At 59.9% G+C, this 26803-nt stretch overlaps 1 protein-coding gene across 2 annotated transcripts in view; it reads right to left on the reverse strand.

Moving 5' to 3' along the window:
* BCAR1 (BCAR1 scaffold protein, Cas family member) overlaps positions 1–25910 on the reverse strand; it is a 35646-nt gene extending 9736 nt beyond the window's left edge. The window contains exons 1-2 of one of the 2 annotated variants that reach the window (XM_082676099.1): positions 25772–25910; positions 3004–3615 (exon numbers count right to left, since the gene is read on the reverse strand). In XM_082676099.1, coding sequence (XP_082532225.1) covers positions 3004–3615; positions 25772–25783 — 624 coding nt within the window. In that variant the 5' untranslated portion in view covers positions 25784–25910. Of the gene's footprint in view, positions 1–3003; positions 3616–13151; positions 13227–25771 lie in introns of those variants that run through there. The other variant, XM_082676098.1, reaches the window with a different exon arrangement.
* Between the last annotated feature and the right edge of the window lie 893 nt (positions 25911–26803).

Below are 26803 nucleotides of genomic sequence, written 5' to 3' on the forward strand. Positions count from 1 at the left end.
AGGCCGGGCAGCTCATCAGGGCGCCTGCAGGAGTGAGAAGGGAGGCTGAAGGCCCCCAAGACCCCAGGGACGGGGCAGGCCGCCTGCTGCCTTCTGCCTGGGCCCCTGACCACCTCCGGGCCGCCTGGCATCTCCCCTCGTGACCCAGGCCGGCTTGCTCTGTCACTGCCCCCCCCGTCCCCCCCCAAGAGCCTCGGGCTCCTGCTCTGGAAAACGGAGCACCGCTGGGGGGCCTGGGGGATGGAGGCACACGCCTGATGTGGGTCCCCTCCCTCCCAAGCTCCTGTCCTCCAGAAGGAACAAGGCTGATCTGAGCTGCGTCTCCCCCAGCCTGACCCAGTGCCACAGCTGTTCCCTCAGGCACAGCTGCAGCCCTGACCCAGAGCTCCCCCAAGAGTGACCTCACAAAACACCTCCTCCTCCGGGGGCCCCACGTGCTTCTGCCCTCAGCAACCTAAAAGCGTGGCCCAGCCCCAAAGGGTGCTGACACCCGGTGTGGCCCTGACCTTCCCCCGGCAGCCACGCGGGTCACCCTGCTCCAGGCTCCAGGAGGCTGACCCCTCCTGGCCACCAGCCTTGTCACTTGCCCTCTGCTTTCCTGGACCCAAGGCCGCACCCACCCACCCCACGGTCTTGGCAGGGTTTCCCCTCAGCAGAGCCGACCTCCAGCCCTGGAACCAGGGGCCTCAGTTGCCCAGGCTTCTGAAAGCACAGCCTGAAAGGTGGGCACACATGCACGCTCCAAGACATCTATGGCCTTACTGCCATTAGAAACCGCCTGGAGCCTGCCCGCAGCAGAAGGGGCGACCCAGCAAAACCAGTGGTGATCGTCATGATCACGCTCAGGGACCCAAAATGCTTCTGATATCTGACGTTGGATTTACAACCTCAAAATGCAAAAGTATGTGTACAAATCTGTGAAAGATGAATAGGGAACACGCTAGACAAAACATGCTGAAATCCCCCAGCGATCCCGTCTTGACTGGGGAAGCTCACCTCCAGGCCTCCTCATACATTACACATTCCCGTGACAAGCAAGCACACTTCCATGGACCATAACACGAAAGCAGCCGCGATGGAGACTGCCCAGGCCAGGAGCCATGAGGCTTCTCAGGGGAGGGCAACCAGGTCCCAGCACACAGAGCTTTCCTCCTGGGGCCATCAGCCCGGTCTGGGTCCTCAGGGACACAGGGCCTGGGCAACCCCGCCAGTGGGCATGTGCAGAGCACGCACCAGCCAGGTGAGCTCAGAAGCAGTCTGAGAGCAAAGCCCCTCGTATGGGAGGGAAACAGTACCAATGACCAAAACGTGGGCTCAAATCCACAGCCCAGAGTAAAGGCCTCACTGCTGCTCCCTGGGCCACAGGGCTTCCAGGGCCTGTCCTGGCCTTGGAGCTGCCTGGACTCAGGAAAGGAGAGGATGGAAAGGGGAAGGGCATGCCTCCCTGGGGAGTGTGCACAGTGTGAGCTGTGTGTGGGCATGGGCACAGAAGGATGGCCTATGGCCTGTCCCAAGGCTAACCACCGGTCACTCCTCCTCCCCCAAAGCCATCTTGGGAGCTGCCCAGTCTGGGCTATCCCAGTCCAGCATGGCTCACTTCTGCCACTGGCCTGTCTCCGGCCAGGCGGTTGAAGGAGCAGGTAGGGAAGTGGAGCCAGTGACCCAGAGTCCCCTGGGGGCCAGTGTCCATGGAGCCCCACCCTGAGCCAGCCAATGACCTGTGTCCAGGTCTCCCGCTCCAAGCTCTGCCTGTGGCGGGGCAGGGCAACACTGCATGCTGAACCGCTGCCCAGCTGGCATCTGACCCCTGGGCAGGCTCTGAGGAGAGGCTCAGCGCCACGCGGTGAGTGTCCTCAGACACTAGACATGGCACTCTCCAGTCCTGCCTCCTTCCTAGGCAGACAGCCCTGGGTGTGAAGACACATACGCAGGTCTGTGTGGAGCTGAGGTGCTGGGCTCAGAGCCTTGCCCCCCGCCCAGCCTCCCACTGGTAACAGCCCACAAGGGACTTGAACAAGAGCCCCTTTCACGGTGACCCTACAATCCCGCAGGCAGTGTCCTCCCCGTGGTTTAGGAGTCACGAGCAGGGCACCCTGCAGGCGCCCACAAACACGGCCCAGGAGAGGAGAGGGTTGGGTGCGTGTGGATCTAGATGAGCTGCACCCACAGGGGGACCGTGGGAGCCCCTGGGCACGCGTTGGCTGGCCTCGCCCCTTTGTCCCTTCCTCCCTTCTCTGCCGGCTGGAACTCACACGGCCACTGTTCTGGCCCGCGAGCCCTGTGACGAGGCGGCAGAGCAAGAAAACGGAGGACCTGCCCTCCACCGCCGGCGCTCCAGGAGGAACCACAGGCTCCGACAGTCTCGGAGGTGCCACCAGCGCCACACCGCTCACCCCCAGCCGTGCTACGTGAGAGAGAAATGACTCTGTCATCCAGTCCAATCTTCTGGGTTTCCAGCCACTCTGGCCCAACTGCGGCCCTGTGCTCCATACTCCGTTTCTCCCCTTCAGGTGCCTCCCAGCTCCCCTTTCCTGGGCTCCCTACACCCTCCCCTCTGGGCAGAATGGCTTCACCAGGATGTGGTTGGGCAGGTCACTCCTACCCAACACCCTCCGCCCTCACGAAGGTTCCAGGCCCCTGGGGGTCCGTTCCCAGCTGCTGCTCAGGCCTCCGTGGTCAGGCCCCACCTGCCACAACAGTCTTTGACAGGCTGTGTCCTCTGCTGCCGACACCCTTCCACTGGGGCTTGTCAGCTGAAGGCCACCTCACGGTCCACGGCCAGCTCGGTGTCTCCTCTCGGGCTGCTCACACCCACGTCAGCAGACATATAAACACATTCCCCAGACACTCACCTCCCCCCTCGACCCCAGACCAAACGCGGAGCCGCTGCTGGAGTCCCGGAGGTCCCAAGCAAGGGTGCCTGGCCGGGCCCTGCTGCATCCAAAAACTGGGCCCAGCCAAAACCCACCAGGAGGGCTGCCTGGCCACCCAGGGAGGCCTTACCTTGGCTGGTGGCTTCGTCCCCTCCCAGCTCCGTGCATCCATGGATGGGGGGACCTGGTAGATGTCGTGTCCTATCCCAGCGGAAGGCGGCACCTGGTAGATGTCCTGGGCAGGGCTGCCAGGCCCTGGGGGCACCTGGTAAAGGTCTGGGGCTGGGCTGGGAAACGGGTGATGGGGCATCTGCTTGGAGAATGTGGCTGTCTGCTTGGCCGGGGGAGACTGGAACTGGGGGCTGGGCCCAGGGGCTTGGTAGAGGCCTTGCTGAGTCTTGCTGGGGGTGGGCACCAGGTAGACACTGTCCGGCTGGGGCTGGTACGTGGCAGGCAGCATGGGTGTGTACTGGGCTGCCGGGGGGTGGAGGCTGGGCTGAGGCAGGGCCGAGCTGGCGGGCGGGCCGGGGCCGGGCCCCACGGGCTTCTTGTCATGCATGCCCACCAGGATCTTGAGGCGGTTCCCGGGCACGATGCCTTGGCGCCCGTGCAGCGAGCAGAGCCACCAGCCATCTAGGCCCTGCGTGTCCCGCTCCAGCACCGTCATGATGTCGCCCTTGCGGAAGGAGAGCTCATCTGGGGACTCGGCCACATTGTCGTAGAGGGCTTTGGCCAGCACGTTCTGGGGGAAGAGGACACAGGTGGGCGTGAGGGCAGGAGGACGTGCGCTGGGGGCTCGGCGTCCCGCCCAGCTCCCACCCCCTCCAGGACTGGGGAGGCACCTGGCCTTGGCACCGAGAAAGGAACTAAGTAGGGTTTGGCGAGATCCCCACGCCTCTGCCCCCGCTGCCCCTGGCGGAAAGGCCCAGCTGATCCCGGCAGTTTTTCCAATGAGCCTGGATAGTGTCTCAAAATCCTCTTGACCACAGCCATCACCTGCACTCCAGGATGGTACTCAAGATACTCTAAAAAATACTCCCGGAGTCACGCTATAAGCTGGACCTAATGCTGGGGAAGGCAGCGATAATGACAATAATGGCCACCACGTCCTGGGGAGAAAACAGGATGCACACCCTCCCAGCTTCAACTCAACTCCCTGCTGCCCCACCAGTGCAATCAGCCAGGAGGAAAAGACCAGAGAGTGGGGAGGGGACACACAGGGACAGAACAGTCATCATCTGCAGACCATATGTCATCTACATACAGATTCCAACAAACAAGAAGAATCAACAGTGCTGAGGAGTGAACCTCACAGAAAAGATGTCACCAGATAACAGAAACTACAAGTTATCCAGGAGTTAATGAAGCAAAGACTCCAGAGGAGAAAATGTAACAACTGGGCCAAGCTTGCTTAGTAAGTTACAACTGCAATAAAAATGCCAGCCGAACATTTTTTTTTTTTTGGAGGAATTCAACCAAAGGAAAAAAATCCTTCTAGAATTAAGCAGAGGAATAGAGGTCCACAAATAAGCAGGTCAATTCTGAAAATGAAATGCAAAGAGGCACTTCCTTCCTGCCGTGAGGACAGGCCACAACTCCAATCCCTAAGCAGGACAGGCAGCAGCGGCTGGGAATCACGCAGCGATGATGGGGGCAGGACTGTAACCGAGATGCTACCAGGAAAACTCACTCACCATAGGAAGAAAAGTCAATTGGGACACTTTGCCTCATGTTATAAACAAACGGTAATCAAACACCTACATGTGAAAGTTATAACCTTAGAGCTGATAAAAGAAAAGAATTGTGGGAGAATATTTCTGTGACCTTGAGGTGGAAAAAAATTATAAACAAAACCCTAGAAAAAAAGACCACAAAAAGCACAAAACATAAGGTAACAACAACAGAAACAAAGAGATGGATTCAACCTCATCAAAGTGAACGGTTTCAGCTGGGTGGGGGAACAGCAGAAAGCTGACAGGGTGACAGGCCACCAAATGACAAGAGTCTCTGATCTAGAATCTGGAGGTTCTCCTACAAACAAGCGAGGAAAAAACAAGAACACCAACAGAAAACCAATAAAATATGAAGAGTTTTCTGAAGGGGAGACCAGAATGGCCAAGATGGCCACAAAGGACGTTCAGGGATCCAGCCAGCAAAGCGGGACAGACCTGCGACTCTGCTCTGTGCTCCAGCAGGTGCCCAGGTGTCTGGTGAGGAACACCAGCCACACCCCCCGAGTCAGAGGAACAAACAGGAGATCTACAGCCCAGAACGCTTTACGTAAATGTTACGAATACCTACAAAAGAACTCTATGTATTTTTCACAGACACTTGTCCAAGGGCAGATTCCAGACACATTACATTTGCATGGGTGCTTCTGGAAGAGGGACGGGAATGAGACAGGCATCAGGAATAAATGGGGAGAATAAAGCAAAACAAGGAAGCCGTCCCATATAGACTGAGGACGGCCACAGAAGGACAGCACCCCACGCCCAGCCCCGCTCTTTACTCCTGCAATTCTCCTGTTAATTCTCACAGGCACCCCAGAACCACTGCTATGGGTTCCGTGAGTCGGCAAACCCTCCTGGAGCCGGGACACATGCTCCGTGCAGAGGCCCAGTAGCCCAGCAGCCTGTGCAGGCCTTGGCGAGGCTGTGGGGACAGACAGGAGGACCCCAGCATTGGCAGGCACTGTGCCGGCAGGCCCAGAACCTCACCGGGGACAGAGAACCGGGTGGACAGGCCCCACATTTTCAGTCCTTGGCCTCTGCTGCTTGCGCGGGTGAGGGCTCAGTCTGGGCCCAGAGATAGCACAGGGGGGCCCCAGCCAGAGGGCCAAGGTGAGTCCAGCAGAGGGCAGGAGCAAAGCAGGTGCCTGGGTGGGAAGGCCAGGCCTGTGGAGAGGACAGTGCCAGGCCAGCTGGGCACCGGCCCCACCAGCCAGGCCTCAGCTCTGGTCGCCCTCCTCTGAGTCTCCTGGGGACTGAAGATGCAGAGCCTGGTCTAGATCTGACTCGGAAATGGGACCTGGGTTCGGACCACCCTTCCCCACGTGGGCCTGGGTCTCATCCCCTGGATTCCAACTCGGGGCAGAGAGAAGTCGGGGTGAGGCCTCACCCAAGTCTAGGAGGGCCCACCTCCACACCAGCATCAGGAGCCGGAAGGAGCCCCTCTGAACTCTGTCTCCCCTGCCCGTCACAGTGAGGATTAGGGAAGAGGACGGAACACCATCAAGGGGGACGGCAGCCCACGGGGGAAGCCGGGGCAGGCAGTGCGTGCTCCAGGCCCAGGACTGCACGCTCAGACTCGGGGGCGCACTGGCGGGAAGCCCACTCCTCCAGGGCAGCTCAGAAGGACCCAGAGGCCAGAAAGCTGGGAGCCAGGAGGGACAAGGCCCAGGGGAGAAGCCAGCCCAGGCAGGCAGCGCACAGAGAGCAGAGCAAGCGAATTCACCCTGCACCAAGGTGAGCGCCAGGGCAAGGGCCCTCGGAACTACTGGCGGCGCCAACACTGTCCACACCAGTCAGGACGGTTATCACTGCACTGAGGTATAAATGAGTCCTCAATAAAATGTCACTTGAACTTAACAACTGGGGAGAGGGTAATGTTTGAGACAATGGGGGATGCTTTTTCTTCCTGCTTCTCAGAAATTTTCAATTTGTATTTAATGAGCATTTCTTGGTTTGGGGGTTGAAAAAATATACACCCTGAAAAAGAAAACAGTGGACTACCTCCTAGGCTCCAAGGCAGGATGGGACGGACAGGGCCGAAGCAGCTCAGAGGCCAAAGCCCCAGGAGGAGCAGATGGGGCGGGGGCTGCCCTGCTGCCCACTGGGCTCATGGGTCCCATCCCCAGGCTGCCTGCAGGAAAAGCAAGTTTCCCAAATATGGTCTGCAGCCTGCTCAGGGAATCACACCCTGTCAGGGGGGCGGGACACCCAACCCACCCTCCCCCAATGACCCCAGAACACAGAGCCACCCCTCTGGGTCCCCTCAGCCCCTGCCCTGGTGACCACAGGAAGTGCCAGCAGAGTGAGTCACAGGAAAATTCCCCTCCAGCCCAGTCAAAGGGGGCAGGGTGCAGACAGAGGGGAATGCCCCTCAGAGGCCCCTCACCTCTTAGAGGAAGGCTGGCAGAGGGGCTTCGGCCAGGCCCTGCTGGGCAGGGCTGGGCTCTCAGGGAGGCTGGAGAGCTCTGCCAAGGGCAAGGTCCAGCGGGAGGGGGAAGGGGGTGGAGGGAGGGTCCCCTGGACCCAGGAGAGCTGCCCAGGGAGCTACCGGGGCCTCTCGTGCCCAGGGTGGCCAGCTCTCACCTCCTGGGTATGAGCTCGATGAGCAGTCAAGGCCAATTCCAACTGCAACTGTATAGTCCGGGGAGGCCAGAGCCAGGCTGGGAAGCACCTCTCAGGGTGGGCACGTGGCACCAGGCGCCTGGCACCAGGAGCTCCTCTGCCTGCGTCAGCTGGTGCCCCCCTCCCCCCGCCGAGCCCCCAAGGCAGGCTCTCCGCAGTCCTGGGCACTGCTGGCGCCGCAGAGCTCCAGCTGGCCAAGCACCCGCCCCTTTGGGCCCCTAAGCCTCTCCAGCTGCTCCTGACACACTTCTCCCTCCAGTGCTGAGCAGCAGCTAAGACCAGACCTGGGCCTGGCTCTCCCTCCCACTGCTGGGGACCTTGGGCAAGTCCCTTAGCCTCTCTGAGCACCCAGATCCCTTGTGTTAAGGTGACAATCCTGGTTTCATAGGGAAGTTCTTTTGTTTAATAAAAGATTCACCTGGCATCTGCCCTCTGCCAGGTGCTGGGCCAGGCCCTGCAAGACGGTGCAAGCCTAGGTCGACCAGGCCCTTGTCTGCACGGGGCTTGCATCCCAGCAGGGCAGGCAGACACAAAACGATTTGCCAGGGCAGGGGGAAATGTGGCATGTGCAACAGGGCCACTACACATAGGATGGTCAGAGGTGGCCTCCCCCAAGGAGGACATTTCAGATGACTCATGAAGACCGAAAACTAGGCGACCATGAAACCAGCCAGGGAAGGGCATGTGGGCAGAGGGCAGGCATGAGCCAAGACACTGAAATAGGGAAAGGCTGGAGGGGAGACAGGGTTGTGGCCCTGGACCGGCAGGCAGGCTGGGCCGGTCACACTGCAGGGTGCCTTGGGATGCTGCAGGGAGAGCTCAGTCCATGCCGTCCAAATGGTGGCATCCCATGGCAGGATAAGGCAAAACCCACACCACCTGAGCATTCCTGCTCTGGACATGCTCCCCAGGGCCCAGTGTCTTGTCCCAGCTTGGAAGAGCGGGGTCAGTCTACCCAGAACCTGGCTTTCCAGCCTTCCTCACTGTTGGGCCCATCAAGTGCTTCCCCCAAGCTCACAAGAGGACACAGCTGTGATCTCTGGGAGGGGCACACCACCAGGGCACCATCGCAGTCCAGGCCAACTCTGCCAGCCACCTGGGTCCAAGGCACCACGGAGACTGCTGCTGACTCGCCCGAGTCTCTGGCCGCCTCACCCGCGACCCTAGGAAACCTCTCGCTGTGTCCTACTCCTCCTTCAGGACGTGACTTGGGTGTCACCCCCCCACCCCGCCAAGAAAGCTCCCACATCCCTCCCCGGGCACCCACACCTCACTGTCCCCACCTCGAAGTGCTGATCAACACCTCTTGTTACTGCCCACTTCGTGCCCCCAACCCGGGCGCCCAGAATGGGAGGGGCCTGTCTGCTTGAGCAGGGAACGTCCCTCCGCTGCACATGCACGCCAGGCCTGGCCCAGAGCAGGGCTGAGCGTGGGGCTGCTGGATGGGCGGGTTCAGGCAAAAGCCCCCCTTGCGGTGGTGCCCTGCCCTCCCTGGGAGCCGCGTGGCCACGCCTGAGAAAGCCAGGAAAGGCCCTTTGGGCTCACTCACCCCAGAGGGAGGGGACAGAGGAGAGCCCCCTGCCCAACGCCAACACCCCCCAGGCAGCGGCCTGCCAGCCAGGCCCGCCCAGAACAACACCCTGGTTGTTGCACACGGGAGCTGAGAGGGCTGCCCCACGGCCCTGCCGGGTCTGAGAATGGCCCTCATTGTGTGCGCCAGACTCACCCGGGCCCTCAGACACGGAGCAGCTGGGCCTTGGCCGCCAACGGGCACGTGTCAGCGGCCATCTGACGGGTTCTCCCTCGGTCTGCTGCCCCGGAGAGCCCTGGATGTGCTCTGGGTATCCCCAAACCCCGACTCTGCGGGACGGTGCTACCTGGTGGTGGGGAGACTGACAGTTCACAATGATGACGATAACGCCGGCAGTGAGAGACAGGGCTCTTCTACGTACCTCAATTATCTCTTTCAACCCTGTGAGACACTGTGATTGCCTCCACCTACGGATGCAGAGACTGAGGTGCACAACAGACACTTGACTCGCCAGGGTTATGGTCAGGAAGTGGCAGAGGCAGATCTGCTGTATGACAAAGTGCAGCTGGGTGGCTCCCGGGGTACTGCTTAGGTCCATGGAAGCCAGGAGTGGAAATTTCACAGGGCTTTTCCATCCCTCCCTGTCCCCCACCCTGACATACACCCCAGCCCCAGGCACAGAGCCCCACACACAGCAGTCACTAGGGAAACTCTAGTTCTCTTCATACAAAGAACCATCTCAAACCTGGGCCAAGTTTATTTCTGGGGTATTCTGGTTGCTTGTCCCAAGGAGCCCCCGTGGCCACTGGATACAGGCCCGACGTACGTGTGCCCAAGTGGCAGTCTACACCCACAACCGCTGCTCACTTGTGCCCTGGGAATCCCGCCGGAGGGGCAGCGGCTACAGGCCCACTGGCCAGGGTCCTGACAATCCTCTGCTCCGCCTCCCGGCTGCGATGGGGCTGGGCGGGCAGTGCCTCCTCCCTTCCCAGGAGGCCCCACACCCTCATCCTGGGTGGAACTCCGCAACAGCAGGCCTTGGCATCACCCTCCCCTTAATTCTTCCAGGACAACTGAGTGACCAGGGTCTGGGCTCAAGTCCTCAGTGCTCAGCGTGACAAGCGTGGATGAGCCCCCCACTCCAGAGCCACTCCAAGGGGACGAGGGGAGCATGGCTCCTTCCCTGCCTGCTTTGGCAGTGCCTGAGGCTCAGAGGACAGAGCAGGGGCCGTGTGGGGGTCCTCAGCCCCATGCCTGACAGCACCCAGAGGACAGGTCTACAGAACAAAGGACTAAAAACCCACCTGTGGGTGGCCACCGCCAGCAGCTCCCTCAGACAATCAGAAGCCCCGAGCTGGCCTTGCTACAGTGGCAAGAGCAGATGTCTTTGTGCCCAGCTCTTGGGCCGAAGCAGGCCCCTGGCCCCTCTCCTGCCAGGGCATCCCAGGCACTGTCCCTGAGAGGCTGGGCAGAGGAAGAGAGGTGGCATGGGGAGGGCCCTCCTACTGCAGGACATGGCATCTGCAGCCCCCAACACACCTCGGACGGTGGGAACAGGTGGGTCTGGGGCCAGGGCACCAAGGAGCCCATGTGGGTGACACGAGAGCGGAGCCCTCCACCCTCCAGCCCACCCCAACTTCTGACAGCTTGGGAGTGGTCCTCAACCCCTTAGAACCCTCACCACTGCCACCCAGCCCAGGGAACCGACCCAGGCTGACAGACCCCAGACATGTTTGAGTAGACCGGCTTGTTCAGCCTTGGGATTTGGTCTCTCAGCAGAGGGCCCAGCATGAGGTTGACCTTCACTTCAGGGACAGTACCAGGCCCTGGTAACCCACCGTGGCCAGCCCCAGATATGCCACTGGAGGGGCAGAGGTAGAAGCCCGGGTGGGACAGCAGGGACTTCACTCCTTACGAAGCCTTAGTTTCCCCACCTGGACATCTAAAGCCTCCTCAGCTCTGCCCCTCTAGCCCTAAGTGATAGCTTTCAGCAGCCCTTAGAGCAGCACCATCTGCTTCCGCAGGGATGGAGGAGGACACACTGGCACAAAAAGCAGGGTTCTCCAGCTCAAAAGAAGTACCAAGCCCCTGACTTCAGGATACGCAATGGAAACAGGGGACTGAGACGGGGCCCTGCCCCTCCACCCTCTGAGCTCCTTCCACGGCAGGCTGGTACTCTGCCCCACTCCTCACTCAGAGGTGGGAGGAAGTTAGCACAAGGAGATGGAGATAGAGCCAGGGCCTCTCCCCAGTGCTAAAGGGCCCAGCCTGGCCCCTGGAGGGAGGCCACTCTGTAGCCCCTTATTTGGGGGCCTTAAGGATCCAGAGGAGGAGGAATTTGGCCAGTGTCTCTGCTGGAGAACGACCCTGTCCCGCCCTACCCTACAGCCTGCCCTCCAAGCATGACTCTAACACTGCTCCTCCCCCTTCCACCTGCTGGCTGGTTCTGGCTGCCCCAACTGGCTGTGGGCTCCTGGGGCATGGTGGAGGGAGTTCTCCAGGCCTGAGAGACAAAGGGTGGTGGGATCTCCTAAAAGAATAATGGAGGCCAGGAGGGGGCTACTAAGGCACAGTTCTGGAGCCAGAGAGACCCCACCAAGTTGGCAGCCCCAGTAGAGCATGGCAGCACCCCAAGGACCAGAGCACCCTCAATCCCAGAGCAGGGGGAGCACGTGGCTAGAGCATGGGGCCATACCAGGAGACTATGTTCTGGATACGGTTCTGTGAGGACAAGTAACTGCCCCTCTCTGTGCCTCAGTCTCCCCATTGGTACCATCTGTATGACTCGCGGGGAGAGCAGGTGTCTTAGGGGCCCTTCCTGATTAGGAAGGATTCCCTAGTGGCACTGCCCTTACTTCAATCCCTTGCCCAAGCCTGGGGAGATGATGCCAGCCCACAACGCTAACGTCTCTGTTCAGCACAAGCGTAAAAGTCACCGGGAGCTGAGGGTGACTGCCTTGGCAGAAGCTGGGGCTGCCCTGCCCTGCCTCCACCCGGCACCTACAGGACTCCTTCCTTGCCCATGGCAAGCGGGTAGTGGGTGCTAGTGCCAGGAGAGCTTGCCGGCAGGTCCTCCCAGACCTCCCTTCCTGCCAGTCTCCACCTGCACCTGGGCCCTTCTCCTGCTTTTCTAAGCCTGTTAGCCCTGCCATCCCTCCACTCCCACCATCAGCTCTCCACCCCGGAAAGGAAAGAGTCATGGGCAGGAGGCGTGTCCCCCAGCCCAGGGGGATGAGGAACATCTCCCTGCCTGGCTGAAATCTGCACAGCAAACCCAGAGAGTACCTCCCAGCTTAGACTCTTCCCCATGCTAAGAGTGCCAAGGAAGTAACTCTTCCTCATGCTAAGAGTGCCAAGGAAATAAACTCCCTGTTCTCAAGACCAGTTAGGAAGCCACTGCTCCTACCGAGGGATGGGAGACCCCAACATCTCCCCAGACTCTAACCCCCGCACACCCCCTGACCACGCCCGGCCCTCAGCAAATCTCAGCTTCTCCGAATCTTTCAACACCGCTCTGGGCTCTGCAGCAGCAATGAGGGGCTGGGCGCCCGGGCTGCGGCCACCCGGGCAGCGGCCCCGCCCCTCCCCAGCTCCCACGCTCTACCCGCGGAGGCTAGGACCCCGGGATCGCGGCGCGGCCCTGGACTCCCCTGCCAAGACCCGGCTCCTACAACCGTTTTTGCAACCACGGTAGGTAATAACCGAGAAGCTCCCGCCCTGGGTCCCGGAATCCAGCGCGGGCGGGCCGGGGGTTAATTATTAACTTCTCCGTGGACACCCGCGCTTGCTCACCCACCCCTCAACCCCTAACCTGGGGGCATGGGCAGCCCTCACTCCAAAACACACGGATCGCCACCCTGCTTCCTGGAAGTTCACGGTCCAAAGGACCTCGGACCGCTCCTCGTAGCGATGGAAAGTGAGGCTCGGAGACAGGGCTCACAGGCCCAAGGTCACCCAGCAGGCAGCGGCCGGCAGAGGGAGAGCGGGCCTCCGGCCAGCAACTTTCCCGGATCCAGGAACTCTCCTACCGGCCGGCGGCCCCCGAGTCCGGTCCTTCCAGCCGCCCCCGGGGTGCGCAGGCTCTGGGATCCTCCGCAGTCCTGGCCTCTGGGAGCCCAGGCCAGGGCAGAAGGGGGGTTTTCCAGGACCTCGGACCCCGGCCCGGTCACGCCCCCGCGGAGGCTCCAGCGGCCCGTAGTTCCCAGGACCTGCAGGTCCGGCAGGAAATGCCACTCACTTAACTCTTTCCCGCCTGGGACCGCCCCGGGCGCGGGTAGAGCTGGGTCGCCTCCAAGCCGGTACGCGGACCTCGGCCGACACTCCCTGGCGCGCGGACGCCGCCCCGGCCACCGCGAGTGGACTCCGGGCCGCACTGGCTGCGCTGACCGCACTCACCAGGTAGTTCATCGTGTCGGGTCGGCCTGGGGCCCCGGCTCCCCGCAGGGCGCACAGCGAACTGCCCGCGCCGCGCGCTCTCAGATTCCCGAGAGCCCCGAAGCCGCCCGGGTCCTGGTCTGGCCGCTTCAGCCACCTCGCAGGCCACTGCCGCTGCCGCTGCCGCCGCCGCCGTCACCGTACAGAGCCGGTCCCATCTCGCCCCGCCCGCCACCGCCGCCAAGGCCGGCGGGCCCAGCCCGGCTCCCGGCATGCCCGGTCGCGCGCGCCCATTGGCCGCTCGGGCTCCCCATGCAAATGAGCCGCCGGCTCGGGGGCGCGGCTGGCTGCGGGAGCGCGCGGGCACGCGCTGCCCAGTGGGACCGTCCACCACCCCCCACCCTTGCACCCGCGCTAGGCTCCAGGCGCCTGCCGGACACGCGGGATATCGCCTTTTCTCCGCACGCCCATCCCTGCCCTCCACCGTGGGCGAGAACGCGCCCCTCCTCAAAGGCCTAAGCCTTCTTCTTCTGGGAAGACTGCCGGAATTGCCCTCCTCCCCCGTGGCCGTTGCAGCCCCGGAGGCACCAGCTTCAAGTCTGCCTTCCCCGCCCACCAACCTGGGGCATTTCACGCGTGTCCATCCGGCAGTCCGACTCAGATCTGCATCTAGAGGGGCATGTCCCAGCTGGCAGAAAACTAATAATACGACCACCGCACTGACTCTGGTCAGGCCTTCGGTGTAAGAGCCCCAGGTTATGAAGACACAGCAAGGAAGCTGGGGACTGCGGCTGTCCCTGTAATCTAGGGAGAGTAGAACCGGAGCGCATCATGTTCTACCAGCCGTGCGCGGGAGGTTCCAGTGCACCCAGGGACAAGAAGCTTGCCATCTCCCACCTTCTCCTCGGAATTGAATTCAGTCTCCTCGAAGTGTCCCCCACTGTCTCGGTGCTGCTCTAGGAGATGTGCCCCTACCCCAATCCCTCCCTCAGTCAGCCCTGTCCAGGGCTAACGCCTGTGCCCCAACGACTCCTGTTTCAGCAACAGGGGGTAGGAGGGATGCTGATGAGAATGAGGGGGAGGGAAGAAGCACGACAGGGAAACTGAGTGGAGGGTGCCTTGGTTCTCCTGAGCTCCCGCTCCCTAGGGGGGCAAGTTGGTGACTGTCACCCCATGTAGCCAGCCAGAGTCCCTGAGCACAGTCCAGGTTTGCACAGTGGTCTGCAGAGAGATCTAGAATGGGACCTCTCCAGAACTAGACTGTCCCATTTGCTGAGTGTGTGGACACCATCAGGCAGCTCGAAATTCCAGGGAAGCATGGGGGCACACCCTGCAGAGAACCCTCGGGCACGGCCTATAAAATACATACAAGCCCACAGTGCACTCACAGGTGCCCCTCCACCTGACACCCAGGGATGGCCGACTCAGCCTCTCACCAGGTGTGCTACCTTGGCCGGGCCCTCTCCCATCTGTAAAAGGAAGGAGCTGGGCTAGGGAACCCCAAGTCTGGCTGGTCACAGGTCCCCTGGAGAGCTTGTCAAAAAACAGATTCCTGTTTTTTAGGAATCCCCTCCTAAAAAACCCCTCCCACAGGTCCCCTCCTCCAGAAATCCCGGGTGTGGGGGGAATCTGGACATCTGCATTTCCCCCAAAGTTTCTCGGGGAACCACTGGACAGAACTCCCAGCATAGGGTGTGGGTAAGGAGCAATGGGATTTGGACTCAGTGTGACCCAGAGTCCTCAAGAAGGAATGGGACAACTAGCTGCTACCCTCTGCCCTCCTCAAGACGGGACCTCCTGTAACCTTCAAAACAGCCCAGTTCTTCCACAGAAGAGCCAGCTCTCAGGGGAACACTACCTAGAGTATCCTCTCCTGCTTGTTCCCAAAGCTGTTCCCCAAAGTCAGAAAGGAAACTGCGGGCTCAGCCCCTCCGAAACCCTGCCCCTGCCCCTGTCCTCAGCCTGGCTGGCATTCCAGGTTCCAAGGAATCAGATCAGAACCAGCTGGGCTGTGTGTGAACATCTGTCCATGCTGGGAGCTGGAGGGAGTCCCTAGGTTTTCCCCGGGTCTCCACTCCGGTGGGGAGTGGGGTGGAGACCAGGCTTCACAGCCAGACGGCAGGAGGTCTCTGCAGGAATGGGCAGGGACGCAAAAGGGCTGGCCTTACTCGGTCCTAGCTGGCCTTGGGAGACAGGAGGAGGCTGCCTGGGAGGAGGAGGACCGGAGACCCTCCCTCTCTGGGGCTGGATTAAAGCAGCACTGGGGGCGGGGTTGCTCCTGTGGGCGGGCAGGCGGGGGAGGAGAACCCAGCTCTGGCCCAGGCATTTCAAAAATTTGCTGCTTTTCCACTTAAACTCCCCGCCCCCCCCACCCAAGACTGTGCCTCCCAGAATGGCATTTCCGCTTTGGAATCAAGGCCCCAGGATCTGTGCCCCACTGTGCTGCAAGGGGAGTAGCTGGAGGGGGAGAGGAATGCCCCCTCCCAGGCCTGCCATGGGGGAGTGGGGGAGGGGCACCCACTGGGCAGGCTCTGGCTGGGGTGTATGGGGGAGCATACCCTCCCGGGCCGACTGCCAAGTGACACAGCCCCCAGGACAGCATACAGGCTGGCCCTGGGCCAAGGTCTCTATGACCACGTGCTCATTTCATGCCCGCAGTGATCCTGCAAAACAGCCTTCACGCATAGCCCCGTCTTCCAGAGGAAGAGGGTTGAGACCCAGTTTACTGCCCCTTGCCCCATCCCACAGACTTCAGCCACAGAAGGGAAAGAACTGGTGGCCACAGAAGGGACGGTGGGGATGCTAGAGTGCAGTCCACCCTGACTCCCCTGTGACAGGCAACTTCAGGACAGGGCAGAAAGGGAATCAAGGGGCAGGGACACTCAGGAAAGCCAAGGACTCTGCCGCACTCAGAGACCCCAAAGGACAGGCATCTGAGACCCAAGCACCACCCTCAAACACAACTGAGTTCAGAACTGGGGCCCAGGGACTTCCCTGCTGGTCCAGTGGTTAAGACTCACACAGGGACGTTGGCTCTCATCTGTCCATTAAAGTGAGGGCTGGGGTGAGGGCTGCTGCTGATCCTAGACCCTAAGTGGGGAGACCCGGCTCCTGCTCTCTGGGCTTTTGGGGTCTTATTCTCTAGGTCAGACCCACAACACAAAGAACTATTCTTGCTTTAGCCCCAACAATGTCTGTGGCAGCATTTATAACAGCAAACAAAGAGGGGGCATAACCTAAATGCCCAACTATAGGGGACTGGTTGGGCCACCAGAGCCTCTCAATGGAAGATTGTGCAGCTATTAAGATGGCCACTTTCAGAGACTAAAATCATGCAAGAAAATGCTGATGGACAGTGAAAAGAGTGGGCTAAAATGGCTCGCACAGTGTGACTCAGACAGCCCCCTTCCCCTCCTAAAGCCTTGGTTTTCCCAGCAGCACAGAGGGTGGCTGGATGGGTCAGCTGATGGCCAGCTCGGGGAGCAGCAGCAGGAAAGGATTTCCTGAGGCCGGAGGTGAGTGCTGCCAGCCCAGGGACAGGAAGAAATGATGTATCTGTAGGGCTATGGGTGTTGACGCCTTGCCCCTGGGCTAGCCACGCACACTGGCAAGCTCCAAGCCAGCCTGCAAGCCGGAGCCAGCCCTGCCTGGGCAAGGGTGGAGGAACCCCTGTGGATGGCCTGGAGAAGAGGCCAGCCCGCTGCATCGAGAACCACTGTCACACAGGCCGGACACCCCACACACCCAGTGTCAGCCAGCCCTCACTGCCCTCCTGGGGACCAGGACAGAACTACCACCACCCAGAGGCTCAGAGAGGGGCAGTGCCTTGCCCAGGTCACACCTCCAGGAAGTGACAAAGCTACAAACTAAAAATGTAACCATACCTGGCTACCCAGGGGTGTGCCCACAGAACAGCACCCCAGGTGATCTCAGACAGAGCAGAGTCTGCACGCTTAGGGCGGGCGTCAGAGCCATAAAGAGCTCTCCCGTCCTCCCCTGCTCTCCAAGGGCGGAGTAACCATGGGGCAGTCTGTTTGTCACTGCAGTGGTGACTCGGACTGTGGGGGGTGGGCTCTAGTCCCCAGCCTTCGAGTCAGTTTAGCATCGTCCCAGGCCAGTCCCCAGAGACCAGGGTACAAGGGCACAACAGGACCGAAGGTGTGGGGACAGAGCCTAGGGGTGGCGGAGGGGGATAGATGGGCCTGGATCCCAGCAAATCCACTGCCCCCCACATTCCCGCAGCTCCCTCCCCTCTCGCTCTGGCTCTTTCAAGAACTGGGAACTGGAAAGAGCAACAGTCTCCCGATTCTTTTAATTGCTTTTCTAACTTGGAAATGAAAGAGCAGCAGGGGCACCTGCGGGGAGATGCCTGCTTCAGTGAGCGAGCAGCCCAGTTCACGAGGCTGGGGCACTTCCCAGGGGCTCTTTGTCCCAGCCCAGGGTGCTGCCCCCATGGCCTGAGTCCTCCCTTCTCTTCGAACCCCCTCCCCATGTGCCTCAGAGAAGCAAAAACCAGGCCCCACATGTGCATAATGAGAAGGCTGCCCTCCCGCATGGCACTGGGACACCACTCCCTGGGTCCTCACCCAGCGGCAGCCACCTCGGCACTGCCTGAGGGAGGACACGGGGGTGGGGGGAGGAAGGGCTGGGGACAAGACCCTGTCCTCAGACAGAAAGCTTAGCCGCTGGAGGCCCAGCTCAGGCTGACAGCCTGGGTGGGCAGGGCCCGGGGTGTGGTCAAGAAGCAGTCCCAGCCCGCAGTCTGCACCAGCCTCTCCCCATGGCAGCCAGCTCCAGCATGTCAGGGCAGGGAGAGGGGGCGACTTCACATGCCCTCTGCTGCCCCCCGAGCCTGCTTCCATAGCAGCACAGGTGCCCACACCCACAGAGACCCCCAGAGGGGCAGCAATGTTGGCCAGACATCAGCTGGGGTCAGGAGGACAGTGGAGTCACAGGAGGGACCCTGGGAGCTCTGGGGTCAGTGGGGTGGGAGTACAGGAAGGCGTGAAAACAAAGAGGGCACAGCTACAGCAGCCACCGAGGAAGTGTGGCTTTTTCTCCCTCCTCGAACCGCACTGGGGGCCTCCCACCTGAGCCTGCTCCAACCTACAGAGAAAGGCTCCATGTGCCCCAGGAGACCCAGGCCCAATCCTCACCCAGGTGTAGCCTACAAGGACAGGAGTAGAGCCCATTAAAGAGTCCACCTGGCATGGGACCTCGGTGGTCACTGCATCTTTCAGAGCCTTGGTTAGTGCGTCTGCTAAACGTAACCACCGCCAGGAGCCCTGCCCACCACCAGGCCATGAGACTGCAGGCACGTGCAGGCGCAGTGCATGGCGGCACCCTGGTGTCAGCAGCACACTCACGCACCTCCCCTGCCCTGCCAAACACACTCCCTTGGGCCCACAGCTCATGCACAAGTGCACTCCAGTAAGCCCTCCCTGTCCTCCCAGCCGCTGCTCAAGGGCCCTGAGCTTCCCTAGCCCCTGAACCACACGAGGAACAAAACCTCAACCTCGTCTGAGATTCTGCAGCAAAAATCGTTCTGCAAAGCCCTGTTGCCCCCAGCTCCACCAGCCAACGCTGGGAGGTGGGCAGGGTCTCCCCTCAGCCAGGGGGAGTGGGGAGTGGCTGGGCCTATCACTACACATGCTATAGCACCCACTCCCTGCTGGGATAGGCTGCCAGGAAAACAAGTCGTGTCCTCAAGGAACTTACACTCCAGGGCGTGTGAGGGGGACAAACAATAAACATGGGAGCGCCTGTGGGAGAACCAAGCAGACAGCAGAGAGCAGACTGGAGGCAGGGGCTACTTTATACAAGGTGCCTGGGGGCTCCTCTCTGATGAGGTAGCATTTGAGCAGATGTGTGAATCTTTTGCTAAGGTTCATTATGCAGAAAAAAATAACAGTAAAGGTTTGTAAGAACAGCACAGGCAGCCAATTCCCTCGGTGTGAAGAGCAGAGCACAGAGGTGTTAGGGAAGCAGGGAGTGGCTCTCAAGCAACCCCTCCCTGCTCTTAGCTTCTTGAGTGGTGCGGGTGTCCTGCTGGCTGGGGGCATCCAGAGTTAACTGGGAGCAGCCAGGAGTGTCTGCCTGGTGGGGTGTCTTGGCAGGCAGCCAGGGACAAAGTGCGGGGGGCGGGGGGGGGGGACCGGGAATCTGTCCCGACCAGGGAGGGTGGAGGGATAGGGTCAGCTCCCAAGACAGGCTCCATCCTCTCCTAGAAGCCTCTCCCCACTAGGACCTCTGGTGGGCACAGAGTCCTGGGAAAAACACAGGTGACTCAAAAACCTAAGACGCTTCACCTCATGGCCAACCTGGGAAGAGGGAATTCAAACCCTGGATACCTGCGGAGGGCTGTGAACAAGAAGGCATGTGGTCACACCACTCTGACAATCGTGTAACTTTGGGGAATCCAGGATTTGGGGGCACAGACGACTCTCTGGGCATGCCTCAAGGCACACATGATTGGATATCAGGTTTTATAAAATACTGAAATAGGGTATTACACCACCACTAACACTAGTACGTTCCAGTATTAAAAATACACAGCACAGAAAGACTAGAGACAGATATCCATCAGCAAGAGAATGGATAAGTACATAAATTCATAGTCAAAAGTGGAACACTCAGCAAAGCCACGAAAAGAGAACTACTGATACACACCATGTGGATGAAAATCTCAAAATCATTTTGCTGAATGAAAAAAGCCAGACCCCAAAGAGTATATACTATATGCTTCCACTTACATCAAGTTCAAGTTCAAGAACAGGCGAAACCATGCCATGATGAGAGAAATCAGAATGCTGGCCACCTTAGAAACTAACACAACACTGTAAATCAACTATATGCCAATAAAAATTAATTAAAAAAAAAAGATCACAGGATAATCATAGCTTTTCCTTTAAAAAAAAAAAAGAATGTTGACCACCTTACAGGGGGTAGGGCACACTTGACTGTGAAGGGGGTACTTGTGAATTTTCTGAGATGATGGAGAGGTTCATTATCTTGATTTGATTGATGGTTACATGGGGTCTACATTAGTCAAAACTTATTCAACTGTATTGCTAACATCTTTCAATTTCACTACATAGAAAATCTACCTCAGGGACTTCCCGGGTGGCGCAGTGGTTAAGAATCCACCTGTCACTGCTGGGTTTATGGGTTCAATCCCTGGTCTGGAAAGATCCCACATGCCACGGGGCAACCAAGCCCATGCACCACAACTACTGAGCCCGCATGCCACAACTACTGAGCCTGCGCGCCCTAGAACCCGTGCTTCGCAACAAGAGAAGCCACCACAATGAGAAGTCTGCGCACTGCAACGAAGAGTAGTCCCCGCTCGCCGCAACTAGAGAGAGCCTCCCGCATGCAGCAATGAAGACCCAACACAGCCAAAAATAAATAAAATTTAAAAAAAAAAGAAAATCTACCTCAACAAGAGAGTCTCAACTGGTAAAAATAAAAAAAGCACAGAGGAAACAATACATAGCATTAGGAATACCAAAAAATAGGTACTGCAATCCTAAACCCACCGTGTTACCCTTTTTGCCCTGGCTGTCAGGGAGCTTCAAGTTAAATCTGCATGCCTACCTTCCCCATACAGTACATAGTTCTGGATCTTTTGATGATCCCAGACTGTTTGTGTCTTTCACTATAATCTGCTTCAACTCCTTACTGGAACTCAGCAGGGTTTAAATAATAAATTAAAATTACTAAAAAGTTCCCTCAGCCTCTAATTCCCCTTAGAGAAGGGATTAACTTTAGAGCCACAACTTGTGACCACCTCTCCTGGCAGAGCAGGCATGCATCACCACCTCCAAGGTCCCCAACCTGTCCCCAGGTCTTTTTCTTTTTTTCTTTTTTGGCCGGGCTGAGCAGCATGCAGGATCTTACCCCGACCAGGGACCAAACCCTGAGCCCCCTGCAGTGGGAGCGCAGAGTCCTAACCACTGGACTGCCAGGGAAGTCCCCCCTCCAGGTCTTTTTCTTGAAGAGAGGGAGACAAAGGCCCCGCAAACTAAAGAAAGCCAAAGAAACAACAGGGTTAGACTAGGATGCAATCAAAGCAAGCGGTTGTGATGAAGCCAAGTCAGAGGCTGGGGAGGCAAAGAAGAGCACAGAAAGGGCAGGAGACGGGAGGGCAGGTGCAGCTCAGGCCTCATGCCAGGCCATGGGAGGCGGGGGGTCACAAGCTGCCACCCTCACAGCCTTGCGGCCCACCTGCCTCACCCACAAGCTTGAGCCCCCTCCCTTAAAGTGCCAGGACCCACCTCCGGCATGCTCTCTTTCCCACCCAGGACCCTGCCTGTTCCATGCTGGCCAGGCCACTGCTGACCACATCTGAAGTCAGGCTTGTACCCACCGATCCAACAGCTCCCAAAGCCGGCAGCCCTGCACCCGCTCCCGGGGGCCCTCAGGGCAGGGCATGCAGCTGGTCTGAGGCACAGTGGACCAGACGGTGGCCCCACTGGAGGCCACTCTATCTGTGGGGTGAGGACACGTACCTGTCCATCCAAGGCTCAAGAGGCAGGGGAGGGGCTGGGGTCATTCCACTGCTAAGGCCCTGGCCGGAACCGACCCTAAAGAGAAAGCTACTGGAGGCAGGCTGGATGGCGTGGAACATTATGGGGGCAGGGAGCTGATCTCTTCCCAAGCTGGTCGTGCCGGTGCCAGGAGTGGGTCTCGGCCACTGCACCAGTCAACAGTGGCAGGATGAAGATAATAACCTCAACAGCAGTAGCTGCTATGACTTATTAGCCTCTTAGTAAAAGCTTTCTGCAAACCTCACCAAGTTCTCATAAAACCCCAAGAGCTCAGTGCTGTTAACATCCCCATAACACAGAGGACACAGGCTCAGAGAGGTTCAGTAACTGGCTCAGACGAGCCAGCACCATTCACTCCGGAGCCCTTGCCCTCGACCCACCACAAATCCTCCCCACCCAGACTTAGCCTCTCTGGGAACCCACTCAGCCCCCAACAAGGCTTCCAGGACAGTGGCTGGGATGCAGGCTCTCTGCACAGGGACATAGACTCCTATATGGCGGTGGGCTCCTCGGTGCTCCCAGGGCCACTTCCTTGGCAGGTGGCCAGGATAGGCTGGAGAGAGAGGAATCAAGCAGGCCTGGTCCTGCCCTGAGGAGCCTAGCAGGCACCAGATAACCCCAAGGATGAATGCACTATCACAGATGGGAATCCTGGATGGCTTCCTGGCACGCTGCCCTCTGCCTGAGCGAGCGGGAGTGACGAGGTGAGCACGGCAGCGGCTGAAGACCTTCCTGCCGAGGGAGGGCCGGGCAGAGTCCAAGGCCAGCGGGAGGAGTGTGGCAGCAGGGGCGTGCCAGGGCCTTCGGAGACTGAACTGAGGACCTTGGACTTGCACACTGCCTCTTCCCACTGTCCTCTTTTGAGCCTGTTCTACCAGGCCCCAGCTGTCCATGGCCTGGCTGCCCAGGCCAGTGGTGAGCCCAGGGCAGAGCCTCCCAGCTCCCTGGCCAGCTCTCCAGTCACAGTGGTGGCTGGCACAGAGCCAGGCACAAAGGGCACCCTGGGACCGCTGGCAGAGGTTCGACCAGGTGCCACTCCTGCCCCGCCGATCTCCACTGACTGCTGCTGGGGCCCGCAGGGCTACAGCCCCGGGCGAGCTGCCTGGTCGCCCAGAGGCCCAGCTGCCTCATGTCCAGGGGTGCTGCAGGGGTTACCCAAACTCATGCTCAGAAAGCCACGAGCAGAGGGTCGCTCTCTCAGCAGCCTTGGCCTCTGTGGATGGCTCAACAGGCCACAGCCCCTACAATTAGAGAGGCCACACTCACTTTCTGGCTTTGGATCCTGCCAGACTTGGTGCCCACCCTGGCTCCGTCTCTCAGTGGCCAGGCGACCCTGGCAAGACTACAGGTCCTCCCTGAGCCCAGCGCCTGGCACACAGAATGCACTCAACACACGTCAGCACTTAGCTCCTTGAAAGGACCCATTCCTCACTTAATAAAGGAGCAGAGGAGGGGCTGGAATGGCTGTGCCCATTTCCCAGACAGGAAACAAGAGGCAGGAACAGAGAGCAGGCAGCTTCTCTACAAGCTGGAAGCTGGCTTCCTGCCTGACAGTGCCGGGGGGCAGTGTCACTCCAATGCCCACCAGGGGTCTGAAGGGGGTGGCACAGCCATCTTCCTTCCAAATGCTTCCTGCCTGCCCAGAGAGAAGAGACAGTCCTGGGTGCTGACCAGCCATACCCAAGAAGAAGGCGGATGTCAGATAGCACCCAGGAAGTGCACCTCCAGGTGCTGTGTGAACTGTGCCTCAGCTCTGGGCAGAGGAAGAAGCACGAGGCAGGGAGTCAGGAGGACCCCATGTGCCTTCCCCTCTCTGGACCCCAGACCCCACGTGAGTCAAATGACAGAGGGAGACAAGCTGATCCCTGCAGGGCCCCCCAGCTCTAACACTCAGGAGGTCACTCCTGTCCCAACCTGGTTTGCCCCAGCCTCTTCTCTCACCGCCATCACCTCCCATCCCATTCTGAAGCATTTTATAATTGCTGTGGGCCAAAGTGCCTGCGTCAGCCCCATCCAGGAAAAGACTGCCCAAATGAAGGGGTATGCTTAAAACCCAAATGTGTCCGTGAGCACCACATGGGCGGTCACCATTCTGGGTTCGCAAAGCAGGGCTTGAGCAGGAGGCTGGCTGGCCTCACCACTCATCAGCACATGAAAGCAATTTTCTGAACATTTCATGGCTGCTCCCAAAATGAACTTCCTCTCCCAGTGCCACCAGTTCACACATTGCTCAAGGTCCCAGGAGACAGCCAGGGTGATCTGACAGCCCAGTATGTAGGGGGCAGAGGGTGAGAACCCCCCCCACTCCCCTCTGCAGAATCTCCAAGGGCTGTGGCTGCAGATGGGAGGGTGGGAAGCGACGTGGAGCCGGCAATGGTGTGTAGAGACGGAGCACAGCTGGACTGCAGGTCTCCACAGCAGGTGTCCACAGCAGTGCCTGTCTGTCCAAATCACACCCAGAGCCTGGCCCTCCCACCATCCCTCTCTTGTTACAGATGGGACCACTGAGGCACAGAGCCCAGGAAGGCTGCCCAAAGTTCTATAAGGCAAGGGGTCTGGGTGCCATCCCAGACTCCAGATCCGCACCTCTGCTGTGATTGTGGAGGCCACACCAAATCAAGCGCAGACGTCCCAAACTTAGGCTGTCCAGCCTCTTATGTGGCCGGAGTCACATGCCCCATTCACTACTGCCCTGGAGACTCAGGTCCTCAAGCAGGCTCAGATGGCCCACCTCATCTCTCTGGTCAGTGCCCATAGGATCAGGGCAGGTTCCCCCAATGCCCTGAGCCAGAAGAGACCCAGAGCTTTGCAGGAAAGCAGGGCAGGAGAAGGGCTTGGCAGGCATTTTCTGTCTTCTTTCTTTCTAAAGATGAGGCAATTATGCTCTGAACCAGAACAGATGGGGGTGGGGACTTCACATCAGTACGGTCTGGAAGCCCTAATTTTTTCTTCAGTAACTCTGCATTACTGCTTCTGGAGGCGGGCAGGAGCTGGGATCTTTAATTCCATAATAACAATGCTTTGCACTTACACAGCATCTCTCCTCCAGCAATCTCCATACACTCTACAGTGGGTAATTAAAAGTCCACTTGCCCTGCCAGGAAGCCCCAGCTGTCTGCTTCACCGTAAGGACGGGGTCCCCCAAGTGACAAGCAGTTCCAGAAACAGGCCAGGGGACACGCGCGCTGGGCCACTGCCCCTTCCTGTCAGAGGGAAAGCCCCTAACGCAGCAGAGAAACAATGGCTGGAGGCCACAGCTTTCCAGCAGAAGGTGCCCCTTCCGGGAAGGAAGGAAGCAGGGTGTCAGCCCCCACCTCAGTCTGTGCATCTGTAAAGCGGGCTAGGGTCTGCGCTTGAGGCTTGGTGACCAGCGGTGGCCAGGATCACTTGCCACCTTCAGGAGGTGGGACTCAGATGCCTCCAGTTGCCGGCCAAAGTGTGGAGCCCTGGGGGGCTGCCCAAGCCTGCCTGCTGGGCTAGGAGGAGTGGGTGTCGGGTGAGAAGAGAAGCCCCCATGGCTAGGAGGGAAGAAAAGGCTGGGCCCTGAACCCTTGGGGGTTCAGCCGCAGAGGTAAACTTCCCGGGAAAGTGAGTGCATCCGCCGGTTCTGGGGGGTAGGCGCAGATCTCCACCCCGCCAGGCTGCCCCGGGTGAAGGGTGTCTCGGTCTTGGGAGAGGTACAGACCGGCTCCAGGCCTGGCCATCCCCGTGAGGTCCCTGAGCACAACAGGGCAGCTGTCCTAGGTGATTCCCAGGGGTACTACGCAGACCCCGCCCCCTCACCCAGCCCAACCATCCTGTAGGAGGGTTCCCGGGGAGCGGCAGAGACCTCTCCCCACTAGGCCTAGCCGTCCTGGTGGTGGAGGGATTCCTGGGGGACAGCACGGACCCCAGCCCGACCCGGCTCTCCAGGGAGAGGATGGAAAGAAAGGCGGAGGCGGAGAGGCCGGCTTCGCGGAGAAACCCCAGGCTGCCCCCATCCCCCGACGCGAGAAGGCCCAGGTGGGGTGACCCCCAGCCCGGAGCCCCGGCGGCATTAGGCCTGCAGCGGGCGGCGTGAGGTCGCGGTCCCGGCCGGCGGTCAGTACTCACCGGCACGGACATCTTGGCCGCCGCTCTCGGGGCCCGGGCGGGCAGCAGCGCCGGCAGGCTGCGGACGCCGGTCTGCCGCGCCGCTCAGAGCCCCCCGCGCGGGGTCCCGGCGCTCTCGGGGATCCCGACTGGCTCCTGCGATCTCCCGGCGGCCGGACTGTCCAGCCGCTCCAGCCCACGCCGCGCATGCGCCGCCCCGTGCCGCCCCTCCCCCTCCCGTCTCCTCCGCCCGGGGCCGCGTTAAAGGCGAGGACCCCGGACCCCGGCATTTTTCTGTCGGCCCAACGCGGCGACGAGGCTCGGCCTCCACCCTTTACCCGTCCTTCAGGGGCCACCTCGAGTCGCAGCATCTCCTGCGCGCCCGCTAGCTCTGGAGGCCAGAACCCCCCCACCCCCACCCCCACGTTGCCCAGCCCAGGGTGCTGGGCGCCTGCCCGGTGGTCTGGCTGGGCTCCCAATCTCTGTCTGAGGGCTACTGCAAGTCAGTGGAGCAGGGCTCCTAGAAACCCTTCCCACTCACCCAGCTGAAAGTCCAGCGACACCCCCGCCTCCTCCCCCCACCCCCGCCACCAAAACCCCACACACAGCTCTGCCCAGAGCTCCTCCGCCTGCTCTGTGCTCCCCTGACTGCCCCTCCCCGGGAACAGCCTGGCTGATCGTCAGGTCACCCTGACAGAGCTGGACGGGCTTTTAGGGAGGATCCTGTCTCCTGGTAACCCCCACTCAAGGGCCACCCATAACCAGGCCGTCCCTGCACCAGAGACCAGCCTTCAGACACTGGAAGACAGGCACTCCAGGGCCTGAGCCTTCTTTTCTCCGGGTTAAACCCCCGATTTCTTCAGCTCTTCCACATCTGACATGGTGTCCAAGCACTGTGCACATACCTGTGCATCCTAATTGCCCCGCCCCCTGCCAGGTAGGCCTTGCTGTTCCCATGTTACATAGAACAGATTGAGGCTCTGAGACGCCTCCGCTACCAGAAGGCAGTACCAAGGGTTTGACCACTTTGTTATGCTGCCCATCACATACAAA

This window comes from Grampus griseus (assembly GCF_964374135.1).
Source record: "Grampus griseus genome assembly, chromosome: 19".
In the NCBI taxonomy this organism is placed as follows: domain Eukaryota; kingdom Metazoa; phylum Chordata; class Mammalia; order Artiodactyla; family Delphinidae; genus Grampus; species Grampus griseus.